The sequence below is a fragment of the Oncorhynchus mykiss genome, chromosome 21 (assembly GCF_057628025.1).
Source record: "Oncorhynchus mykiss isolate SJ-2025 chromosome 21, ASM5762802v1, whole genome shotgun sequence".
Lineage (NCBI taxonomy): Eukaryota > Metazoa > Chordata > Actinopteri > Salmoniformes > Salmonidae > Oncorhynchus > Oncorhynchus mykiss.
In genome coordinates this window covers 39881399-39894765 of record NC_143042.1, presented here as the reverse complement: position 1 = coordinate 39894765, position 13367 = coordinate 39881399, and the positions used below count along the sequence as shown (strand labels likewise).

Below are 13367 nucleotides of genomic sequence, written 5' to 3'. Positions count from 1 at the left end.
AGGAACAGGGTGCCATTGAAAGGAGTGATTACTGGAATTGCGGTAAGGGTGGAGGTAGATCAACTGAAGTTGAAGATTCCCGGGGTCTGCTGCGAGCGTAGTGAAACAGAAGAGTCACTGGTCTTGTAAGACATTGCAGCCAACAGTGCAAGCGACTGCCGACTGACTGATCTACAAATCATCTTCCATCGTAAATAACTACTCATAATTATTTGTAGTTCAGTCAGTCACAATTTACCCATGACACATTACGGTTTTGATCCTTTTCAAACATGGCCACTGTATGTGTTATGAATTTTATGAATGACTAAATGATGTATACATTTTAACGTAGAACAAACTAACAGAATACTACCCTGTCACTGTATGATTGTATGAAACTTATTAGAATCATAAACCTAAATCTGATGTGTGTAGTTTTAGTCAAGAATTAGAACAAGGACTTTCTGTTCCTTTTTAGTATGTAAGCAGGGTGTAAGTGAGAAACAAATGGAGCTATTGTCAGACAAGCTGGAATACTGTGTTCCTTACAGGACATTCTGTCCCCACCCAGGGAGGGGAGAGGCTTGTAGATTGTTTAACAGGTGGCAGACAATGTATGAGTAGGAGAAGACTTGTGAACTATATTGCCATTGTATCTGAGAGGAGGAGGGACATTTATGACGAAATGTGAGGTATATAGACCAATGTACAGGAAATGATAAGCAGAGCTCTCGAGAATAAACGTTGCGGACTAAGTAGACTAGTCTGTCTGTTTCATTTTAATAAGAACCTTACTTATTCTTAGTAACAGGCAGAGTATTTTAATTGAATTGGTTAATGAACATGAGAACAAAATTCTCACAACACTGTCCTTTTTGAATTTTGATGCTGAGTCGTTACCCGACAAATTAATGTTAGGATATATCAGTTATCCTGTAAAAGCTATTGTGCCGAATCCACTACAGTGTTTCAGATGCCAAATGTATGGTCATGTTGCAGCAGTGTGTAGGAGGGATCTCCCTAGATGTAAGAAGTGTGCAGGAGGGCATGGGACAAAGGAATGTGTAGTATTGGTGAAGGAGGCAGTATGTGTCAACTGTAGTGGTACCCATGTTATATATATATATATATATGATCATGTAAAACACTATACAACCACACGTGGATAATGCATTTAAAATCATCGAGAATGACACAAAAAAGTTTGAAAATGTATTTCCATTGTGGTCCTCTTAATAAATAAATGGCTCAAAAGATTAACAAACATAACATAGTAGGTCTGGCCTAAACAGTAGACCTAGCGTACTAGGCATACTTGGATTTACAGATCTAATAATAATGAATACATTTTTTAACCCGTATTTACACCCTAAATGTAAATGATGAAGATTGAAAGTCTCTGTCGGCTTGGGATGAAGTTGAGGACAATTTGGGTTGGAAAGGCAGTGTCGGTTCAGTGGGAGAGGTCATCGATGAGACAGACCAGGAGAAACAAAGACAGTATAAAAAACAGCCCCGGAGCTCTTCAACAGCCCACCACACCTGCTTCTCTGAATGGTCAGTCACTGTTCGTTCCCTGAACAGTCGTTGTACTTCCTCTGCTACACAGTGTGCAGTCCTTGGTGTAATACTTCCAAACAGATGAAACAGAAAGCCACATTTTTGGAATCCAAAAGCCACTTTATTAGAATCCTAGCTATCAAGCCAAAATATAGACTTTTCATCATGATCCTGCAACTCTGAGTCCACAGGATATAGTGATCAAACCTTAGAGCAACCCCCCCCCCCCCCCCCCCCCAAAAAAATACCTTAAACAAAAGCTACAAAAACACTTCCATTTTATGAAAAAAATAGGTAGAATATTTATAGAGCTCTCTGCCTAGGCTACCTTACGGCGCCATGACAACCACTATCTTGTTGCTGGGGATCAGAAGTGTCTGGTGCGAGAGAGGCAGGTTGGGGCTGCCAGGGTCAGAGTTGTACAGAAGGTGTTCTATGCTGAGCCAGTGAAGAAAGTAGATGAAGATGGTTCAAGGGTGAGGGACCCTAACAGGCTCACCGTGAGTAGTATACTTTTTCCAGTACAGAGTGATAGGCCTACAAATTAAATGTGGTTATCACCTGTACCACCGGAATGGAATGCAAGTCACAGAAAATAGGTGTTGTGGTGGCAACTGCAGAGAAGTACTTAGTAATATGAGATTTTACTTCAGAAGAGTTACAGGGTGTGTTGAATGGTAGTTCCTGCCAGGCCGTTGTCCTGGTGTAGGATAAGATGGGGTCAAAATAGTGGAATGGGGTGGTGGGTTTTTAATGTGTTGGGTAGGTTGTGTTCCCACTAGTTGCCAGAGCCACAAAGTCAAAATTGGCTATATCGTAAAAATGTATATAGAAACATTAGCCTTTTGGTCTTAATAATGTTAGCAGTGCGATTAAGGTTAGGTTTCACATCACATTTTAAGAAGATAATTGTAGAAATAGGTGGGGTTTATGACTTTGTGGCTGTGGTAACTAGTGACTACTGGTTAGTTGGCCGGATCATTTTTCTCTTTTCGTATCACAAAGTACACTGAGTGTACAAAACATTAAGAGCACCTTCCTAATGTTGAGTTATACCCCCTTTTGCCCTCAGAACAGCCTCAATTCATCAGTGGGCATGGACTCTACAAGGTGTCAAAAGTGTTCCACAGCGATGCTGGCTCATGTTGACTCCAATGCTTCCCACAGTTGTGTCAAGTTGGCTGGATGAGTTTTGGGTGGTGGACCATTCTTGATACACACGGGAAACTGTTTGTGAAAAACCCAGCAGCTTTGCAGTTCTTGACACACTCAACACTGCGCCTGGCACCTACTACCATACCGTGTTCAAAGACTCTTAAATATTTAGTCTTGCTCATTCACCCTCTGAATAGCACACATTCCCGATCCATGTCTCAAGGCTTAAAAATCCTTATTTAACCTGTCTTCTCACCTTCATCTACACTGATTGAAGTGGATTTAACAAGTGACATCAATAAGGGGTCATAACTTTCTTTCCGGATTCACCTGGTCAGTGTCATGGAAGAGCAGGTGTTCCTAATGTTTTGTGCACTCAGTGAACAATGGATTTATACTTCAGTCCAGTTGGTGGGGGTATTGCCCCATTATTGGATGCTAACCGCCGTTAAACCCCATCGAAGAAGAAGGTGTATCGTCATACGGTCTATGAATGTTGTTGTACTTTGTTAAAAATGTAACAATCGCTGTTGATAATTAACTACCAAATACAAGATGTGGCAGCCAGATCCTTTCCATAATGAGTTGGTATCTATTATGGATGAATTAATGATGTCGTTTGAGGATGAAATTGACAAATGTATGGCGGTCTCAGTCTTTTCTACACAACACAGCACAGGCATTGTCGATGCAGGAAAGACAGGGGAGTCCAAGTTGGAGGTAAAAGTAAGTGGCTAACTTTACTTTTACAAATAAAATGTTTAATAATCCATCCAACATCACTACTTCCTATGATTTGCAGTGTTAAATGACACTAATACAATCAACGTGCAAATCGTTGTGGAAATCTGTTGCAGTCCAAGTCGACTACAAAGCCCACAATGCAATGCTCTCTCTGGGCTGGCTAGTTAGGTAGCCAAACACAATTACCAGCATGTGAAGTAGTTAGCTAGTAGTAAAATCGTCTAAACACACTGCACTATCAATTTAGGGGTCTACAATCAGACCATGTTCAATTTGCAGTTAATCTCTGAGGCAGACAATGCAAAGTACAGACGTTGCTATGGCACCAACGGACCTTTCCCACAGACACAAAGGGCGCATTGCATGATGGTAGTTACTAATTTGGTACGCTGTTTAGATAGAACACATCAAATGGTCCGTTCGTAAATTCGCTCTGGCTATCTACTCTGATTTCAGAGCACTCATCGGAGTGTGACAGAGTGCAGAATAACGGATGAATTTACGAATGATCAACACCGCTTGAATATGGCCAGTGTTAGTAAACCACGGCGGAAAAGCGTAATTAAATTGTTGCTAGCTGTACAGTTAGTCACCAATGCTCTGGATAACATGAAAATAGCCTAACCAGCTCTGCTAGGGCGAGTAAAATTACGAAGGCCCAGAGCCCACTCCAGATTGAATTTACGAACACACCCTAAGCAAAATATATATAATTTGTTTTAACGATATAAATAGATGGGTGTGTTCTAGACACTACCCTTACCATACATTGGCTGGTTTGGCGATCTGGAGTGCATGTAATTATTTAAGAGTTATAAAATGTGATTGTTTGTTATCCTTTATCTCCAGTGGTGAGAACGGACCACTTAGAAGTTAAATTATGGAGAAAATAGTTATTTTACTCACTCATAGAAAATATACTAACGTAAACTCGTACATCGCCTTGGTCCGTACAATTGCCCTTATTTTAGCTCCCCCAAAAAGTAATACTTCCAGATCAACTGTAATGTCAATACCATTGTAAAGCACAATTTCTACCCCTTCCAACAGAAGCAATTACATGACCTAACACTGTCCGTTTCTGCATAATTCAAGCAGGCAATGAGCCCGTAGGGTCTTTTTAAAAATGGCGGGTGGGGAAGCGAAACTAATGCGTGATAGTGAGAAGGAGAGATGTCGTGTGGGGAAAATTGCTTTTTTTCACTCGATCTGTCCAACTTATCACCTTATCGCCTCTAAAATGTAAATAAAACACTATAAAGAGTTTATATAATGTGTCATTACATACCTATTTGAAGGTTTGTGTCGAATTTGAATCGTTTTTTTTGGGCGGTACTAAAGTGATCTTACAAGTAAACAGCGGCTTTGAGAATGATGATCGCATGCAATGATGACGCAAAAAACAACTAGGTATCCCCTTACCCCGTCACTGTCCATTTCTTGTTTTTAAAGGATGAGAGAAGTGCTACACCTGGTGGAGAGAGATTTTAAGACAGAAATATATGCTTTATGCGTGCTGTACGTTACGACATGACACGTCTAGATGTAACGGAGGGTCCATTTTTTTCAACATTTCTCCAATACTATAGCGCCATTACCATGTCGATCAACGCTTGAAGAGAAACTTAGTTCACACCCCCGATTTTGAAGTCAACACAGTCGCTACAGTCCCATTAGTTTTCTTTGTAGCCTCGTTTGAATGTTGCGGTTGCGCACATTTGCACGGAATGGGGTGAGTTTACGTTACTATCCTCAAATTGACAGGACTTTCATTTCTGGGGGTGGATTATCCCTTTAACGTATGAGCTAATTCGTTTTCTATCCATAGTTAAACAGCTTGAAAACAGGTTGTTGTGGAATGAAAAATATATCTATATATGTTTTCTTGTTCTAGGTCCAGTTGAAATGTGTGATGAAACAGTTCGTGACAAAGACTATTATCAAAATCAACCACTTGATCTCCAAAGGTACTGCAGCTCTGTGTTCAAAGATATGCCAGAGTCAAAGTGAGGTTAAATCTCTGAAAGTTAAGCTATTGGAGATGACTGACGGTAAGGAGATACCTGAAAAGACAGTGGGAAGAACCCCACAGACATTGGAAGAGCAGGAATGGACGGGATTACCATATTCACCGGAGTTTGCAGAGGATTTGGAGGTATGTTATATTTAACACGTTTGTGTAGATTCCTTGTCAATCTTTGGCTTATTGGCGAAATCAGTAAATCAATCAAACCTTTTAATGCAATTGCAGACAGAAGTTGACAACGGAAACACGGCACGTATGTTTCAGAGTAAGTTCTGCAAAATAAAACAGGTCAAAGTTGCTTTAATATACGTGCAGTCAACCCCTAGTGATGTAACTGCCTATGTCAACACCTTCTACTCATGAGACCAAGCCCATGCATATACAGTTATACAAACTTGCAGGAGAAAACAATAGTCCAGTGTTTTCTAAGGGCTCAGCAGTAATTTTCCATTCCCGTGTGGCTTACAGTGGTATGTCTAACTTGTCTCTTATCTATTTACTCCCCTGCAGGGGTCTGTGTCTATGTATCTCTTTTAGCCTTGAGGCGCTTTATCACAGACACCCTGTTTTGACCGCAATGGCTCTCACATCTGCTCATAACGTTTCTTATAAGAGGCAGAGACTAGAAAATAATCTTATAATGCATATATTGCTAATCTGTGGTCCAGAAACCTATACATGTAGTGGGGAGGGTCTTATAGCCCTTTCCCTTCTATGAATACAACATAAGCATAATCAATTATTATAATACATCAATCATTTGGTGCAGCCCCTATCATGACCCCAAGGTGACCCCCATCATTTGCATGAATTATGCAGTCCAGGGGGCTGACGTTATCAGTGGGCATGAGCCCTTTACTGTTATTATCCTTGAATACCTGGACTGACATGTACTGCCATTGTACCATTGAGCAAGGCACTTAACTCCATAACCTGAACCAGGGGTGCTGCTCTGTGACTGTGTGTGTGTATGTTGGAGATCCAATCAATTTTTTTTCTCCCAGGTTGAAGTGCCAACTCCCATTGATGAGGCTGACAAGACTACAAATTGCAAGGAGACCACGATCAGAGTTAAAACCATAGAGATGAAACAATGCTTTATATCTCTGGCAAAATTACCTTCCTCACTCACTAAGTCTAACAAACAGGGGCCAAATACAGCCAAACAAGAAGCAAGTAGGCCAACAGACAGAGAGGCAGAAAGCAGGCCTACAGACATTCAGGCCCTAAGTACAGATGCACAAAGTCTCAGTGGGGATTCTGTGCTATCCACTATACCCAGGAGGGAAAAGAAAAGAACAGAAGCACCCATGGTGGCACAATCAGACGGAAGTAAGGAGAACGCAGATGATGACCAATGGGAGGAGGAGAATGCTAATGCCGGACAAACCTCGAGTGACGAATCTCTTCACAACAGAAAGCCAAGGCCAAACAGGAAACAACATAAGACTACCAACACCCGGAAAGAGTACCTCTGTCCGGACTGCGGTAAGGTTTTTAAGAAATTATGTAATTTTAAACAGCATCAACGGACTCACACAGGAGAGAGACCTTATTGTTGTGAATTATGTGGGAAATGTTTCCCGACTGCTTGGAAGCTCAGAAATCACCAATTGGTGGTCCACAGGAGAGAGAAGCCGCTTGAATGCCCAACATGTGGGAAGTGCTTTGCAACAAAGAGTTATTTGGACAAACATGCAAGCGTTCATTCAACAGAGAAACCGTTCCGATGCCTCGTGTGTCAGAAGTATTTTAAAAGTAAAAATGGCCTCAAGGAACATACAATATTGCACAATTCAAATTCAAACTCATATGCTTGTGACAAATGTCCAAAAACCTTCGTAAAGCTGAAATACCTCAAGAATCACCAGCTAACTCACAGCGGAGGAGGAGCTCACCGTTGCGAATTGTGTGGAAAAGGTTTCAAGTCTCCTTCCGAACTCAAACAGCACCAAGCATCAGTCCATAGGGGAGAGAAACCGTTCCAATGTCCAACATGTGGGAAGTGCTTCGGAAAAAAAGAAAATTTGAAAATTCACGCAAGTGTTCATTCAGAAGAGAGAGCATTCCAGTGCTCTCAGTGTCGGATGTGTTTCAAAACCAAGTATACGCTTAGCGACCATAAGAAGACTCACACGGACTCCAAGCCGTATGCTTGCGGCAAATGCCCAATGACCTTCATTCGGTCAAGGTACCTAAAGATGCATCAAGCCTCGCACCTGACCAGCAAGCCGTTAGCGTGCAGCTACTGTGGGAAAGGCTTCAAAGGTGAACGTGAGCGCAAGAGACATGAACGCACACACACCGAAGAACCCCCTTATACCTGTGACGAATGTGGCAAGGGTTTCTATAAACACGAATCGTTAAAAGTCCATTTGGCCTTGCACACCGGTAGGCATATGGCCTACCTAGTCACAGAGGTCTACCTACAGCTAGACGAGAGAAGCCAACTGGTTGAGTCAAGTTGAGTCAGGTTAACTTGACTCAACCAGTTGGCTTCTCTCGTCTAGCTGTAGGTAGACCTCTGTGACTAGCTAGACGTCAACAACTGAAAAATGCTGCTGCCTGTGTGCAGTCAACCAAATGACTGTTGCTAGTTAGCTAACTTAGAGATATAGCTAACGTTACCTAGCGACAGTAGCTCGCTACCTTACATTTCAAACATGCAAACTCATGGCTAACTAAACGAGCTAACGTTGCTATACAGTAGTCAATCTATCAGGCTAAATGTTGGTCGTGGTAATAATATGTCATTCATTTGGCTAGCAATCGCTAGTTAGTTAGCCGTTGAAAGCTAACGTTACCGTGTTTTGACAGAGCGAGGCACTTACTGGTTCGATCCACACACGAAAAGATCTCTAGTATGGTTAACATTAGCTATAGCTTAGCTAACGTTACTGTAAAGTTAGCCTTGCAATTGGTAGCGAAGATGTCGCTAGTTGACCTTCGTAAAAAAAAAGTATACACTGTATATGGACTGGACCACACAGAGCTAGCTAGCTAGCTAATTGTGTTGAACAAGTGTTGTTGTCAATGTGCCAATGCAAATGTGTTGCAGTACATTTTGGATAGGATATGGCTAAAACGATCGCTAGTAAACCTAAACTGTACTGCTTGATTGTCAAACTGCGCACGCCCAAACGAGGACTGAATAAGACACGAGCACCACTGCGGACAACAGAGAGACTCCGTCCCACTGGCACGGGATGCACTCTCTCCTCGCATTCCCATCTCTCTCCCCCACCGAGCTGAAAGTGACAGCTATGTTTACCTTCTTGTCAATACGGACGGTGAATACATCCCGTTCCCTCAGTGGCTCTCTGCTTAGAACTAACCCGTGGTTAAATTCTTGGACTGGTTGGTTCCGCTGAGCGGTTCTGTTCGAATTCGACAGTCCGATCAGTTTTCCGCTGCGCGGGTGCAGCTCAGCCGCCATCTTCACTGGGGCGGCGTGCTTCGCGACACATGGGTTTGCGACAATATGAAAGCTCTGGTTTTAAATCCAAATCGAAATACGCGCCCACATTTTTTAAGATTAACGGCAGAAGGTCAAGTAAGCAAAATTGCTTTATGGCAGTGTGGTCCGCTTTCTGTCCAGGCAGAATCAATCAATAGAACATTTATCACAGATTTACAAGAATGAGCAGTGTTTTATATGCATACATCTGCCATATACCTCAACTCTTTGAAACCAAGCATTAAAAGCTCATATAACTACATTGTTCATTCAGCAGCACACTATATAAAGCATGCATTATGCTTCAATTTTACTATTCATTAATAATACATAGATATTAAAATATAGATAAATACATTGTTGCAGTGCGCGAGTCAGCTGGTTATTGCAAATCCAAGTTGTTATGTTAGCCTTGCTCACCGAATGGGAACTTTTTAATTGCTGTGCATTAAGATATGAATTATGTTATGGCAATAATTGCACCAAAATTGTGCTATGAAGAAAATATTTTTACACCGAAAAAATATTTCCTTCGCTATTTCGATGGCCCTTTCAGAGATCATGCACACTACAAGACGGAACACTAGAGGGCGCATGAGGCTAATGGAGGGATGGAGTTTTGACATCCAATACAGCAGGTGGCAGTAATGATAATGCACAGCAATAGAGCTCGCCAGCTCGCCTTACTATATGTCAATATTGTAGTCCTAAAACCCGGAAATTAGTTACCTCAGGTTCTTTCAGTGATCCCTATTGGAAAAAAGAATGGGCAAAGAATAGGGTTTTGGAATAAACACAGAAAATAAGGTCTGACGTTCACACAGGTTTAGGAGATCTTCTACGTGTTGTTCTAGGAGATAATAACAGTAGGTCAACATAACCTTTATGAATTACGAAACCTTTGTGCTTTAAAAAAAATTGTAACAACATAAATTATTCACAATTCACAAAGAGTGACGTTAGCTGATGAAGATTATCTCAGAACAAAACGTATAAGATTTGCTAAGCCTGTGTTACCACACACTATATTTTGACGTTTATCCAAAAACGGCATTCATTTTCCCCATGAGCTTTGTCTAATGAATCAGGATGGACTTAGTGCCTACAAAAATACACCATTACTATTTATCTCTATGTCAAGCGGGTAGAAGAGCTTTGACTGCAGTCAACTGCAAGTTTTTGCAGTGGGAGCATGGCGGACGGTGGTCAAGAGACATAAATGAAAAGTAGTAGTGGAAAAGAATGGAGACACGTGGAACATGGAGTCCCACAGTGAAAGTGATAAGGATTCTAATGGAAGTATATTTCCAGGCTTGGGGTCAATGAGATGGAAGGAAGTAGGTTACGAGTTTGAATCCAATGAAACTAGCAACATCGAGGGAGACAGTGTGTAGAGGAAGATTGGCGGCCAGTACAAACCGAATGAGCTGTACTCTAGTAGCTCTGGAGGTGAATTGGAAGATAATGGAAATAAATTACCTGAGGTGGCAAGTGTGGTTAAGAGCCTTGCACCGATAGTCATGATAAATATGAATCTGGTAGAGTAGGTGTGACACTTTTGGAGAAAGTGGACCACTGTCTTTTGGCTGACCTAAATTTGGTATCAGATTGGGTGAAAAAGGAGTTGGGTACTGTTGAATCGGTGAAGATAACCCGAAGTAGACTTGTGATTATTAGCTTTTCCCACCCAGAGAGAGCAGGCACTCCACGCCAAGAGAATGGGGACAATACCTGTTACTTGCTTTGTTCTCAGGAACAGGGTGCCATTGAAAGGAGTGATTACTGGAATTGCGGTAAGGGTGGAGGTAGATCAACTGAAGTTGAAGATTCCCGGGGTCTGCTGCGAGCGTAGTGAAACAGAAGAGTCACTGGTCTTGTAAGACATTGCAGCCAACAGTGCAAGCGACTGCCGACTGACTGATCTACAAATCATCTTCCATCGTAAATAACTACTCATAATTATTTGTAGTTCAGTCAGTCACAATTTACCCATGACACATTACGGTTTTGATCCTTTTCAAACATGGCCACTGTATGTGTTATGAATTTTATGAATGACTAAATGATGTATACATTTTAACGTAGAACAAACTAACAGAATACTACCCTGTCACTGTATGATTGTATGAAACTTATTAGAATCATAAACCTAAATCTGATGTGTGTAGTTTTAGTCAAGAATTAGAACAAGGACTTTCTGTTCCTTTTTAGTATGTAAGCAGGGTGTAAGTGAGAAACAAATGGAGCTATTGTCAGACAAGCTGGAATACTGTGTTCCTTACAGGACATTCTGTCCCCACCCAGGGAGGGGAGAGGCTTGTAGATTGTTTAACAGGTGGCAGACAATGTATGAGTAGGAGAAGACTTGTGAACTATATTGCCATTGTATCTGAGAGGAGGAGGGACATTTATGACGAAATGTGAGGTATATAGACCAATGTACAGGAAATGATAAGCAGAGCTCTCGAGAATAAACGTTGCGGACTAAGTAGACTAGTCTGTCTGTTTCATTTTAATAAGAACCTTACTTATTCTTAGTAACAGGCAGAGTATTTTAATTGAATTGGTTAATGAACATGAGAACAAAATTCTCACAACACTGTCCTTTTTGAATTTTGATGCTGAGTCGTTACCCGACAAATTAATGTTAGGATATATCAGTTATCCTGTAAAAGCTATTGTGCCGAATCCACTACAGTGTTTCAGATGCCAAATGTATGGTCATGTTGCAGCAGTGTGTAGGAGGGATCTCCCTAGATGTAAGAAGTGTGCAGGAGGGCATGGGACAAAGGAATGTGTAGTATTGGTGAAGGAGGCAGTATGTGTCAACTGTAGTGGTACCCATGTTATATATATATATATATATGATCATGTAAAACACTATACAACCACACGTGGATAATGCATTTAAAATCATCGAGAATGACACAAAAAAGTTTGAAAATGTATTTCCATTGTGGTCCTCTTAATAAATAAATGGCTCAAAAGATTAACAAACATAACATAGTAGGTCTGGCCTAAACAGTAGACCTAGCGTACTAGGCATACTTGGATTTACAGATCTAATAATAATGAATACATTTTTTAACCCGTATTTACACCCTAAATGTAAATGATGAAGATTGAAAGTCTCTGTCGGCTTGGGATGAAGTTGAGGACAATTTGGGTTGGAAAGGCAGTGTCGGTTCAGTGGGAGAGGTCATCGATGAGACAGACCAGGAGAAACAAAGACAGTATAAAAAACAGCCCCGGAGCTCTTCAACAGCCCACCACACCTGCTTCTCTGAATGGTCAGTCACTGTTCGTTCCCTGAACAGTCGTTGTACTTCCTCTGCTACACAGTGTGCAGTCCTTGGTGTAATACTTCCAAACAGATGAAACAGAAAGCCACATTTTTGGAATCCAAAAGCCACTTTATTAGAATCCTAGCTATCAAGCCAAAATATAGACTTTTCATCATGATCCTGCAACTCTGAGTCCACAGGATATAGTGATCAAACCTTAGAGCAACCCCCCCCCCCCCCCCCCCCCAAAAAAATACCTTAAACAAAAGCTACAAAAACACTTCCATTTTATGAAAAAAATAGGTAGAATATTTATAGAGCTCTCTGCCTAGGCTACCTTACGGCGCCATGACAACCACTATCTTGTTGCTGGGGATCAGAAGTGTCTGGTGCGAGAGAGGCAGGTTGGGGCTGCCAGGGTCAGAGTTGTACAGAAGGTGTTCTATGCTGAGCCAGTGAAGAAAGTAGATGAAGATGGTTCAAGGGTGAGGGACCCTAACAGGCTCACCGTGAGTAGTATACTTTTTCCAGTACAGAGTGATAGGCCTACAAATTAAATGTGGTTATCACCTGTACCACCGGAATGGAATGCAAGTCACAGAAAATAGGTGTTGTGGTGGCAACTGCAGAGAAGTACTTAGTAATATGAGATTTTACTTCAGAAGAGTTACAGGGTGTGTTGAATGGTAGTTCCTGCCAGGCCGTTGTCCTGGTGTAGGATAAGATGGGGTCAAAATAGTGGAATGGGGTGGTGGGTTTTTAATGTGTTGGGTAGGTTGTGTTCCCACTAGTTGCCAGAGCCACAAAGTCAAAATTGGCTATATCGTAAAAATGTATATAGAAACATTAGCCTTTTGGTCTTAATAATGTTAGCAGTGCGATTAAGGTTAGGTTTCACATCACATTTTAAGAAGATAATTGTAGAAATAGGTGGGGTTTATGACTTTGTGGCTGTGGTAACTAGTGACTACTGGTTAGTTGGCCGGATCATTTTTCTCTTTTCGTATCACAAAGTACACTGAGTGTACAAAACATTAAGAGCACCTTCCTAATGTTGAGTTATACCCCCTTTTGCCCTCAGAACAGCCTCAATTCATCAGTGGGCATGGACTCTACAAGGTGTCAAAAGTGTTCCACAGCGATGCTGGCTCATGTTGAC

At 41.5% G+C, this 13367-nt stretch overlaps 1 protein-coding gene across 1 annotated transcript; it reads left to right on the top strand.

Moving 5' to 3' along the window:
* The first annotated feature begins 3130 nt into the window (after nucleotides 1–3130).
* LOC149973246 (uncharacterized) lies at nucleotides 3131–7935 on the top strand. Its single transcript, XM_090213376.1, has 3 exons — nucleotides 3131–3423; nucleotides 5336–5596; nucleotides 6472–7935. The coding sequence occupies exons 1-3, from the start codon at nucleotides 3253–3255 to the stop codon at nucleotides 7933–7935; spliced, it is 1896 nt and encodes a 631-aa protein (XP_090069502.1). The 5' UTR covers nucleotides 3131–3252.
* Nucleotides 7936–13367: the final 5432 nt, after the last annotated feature.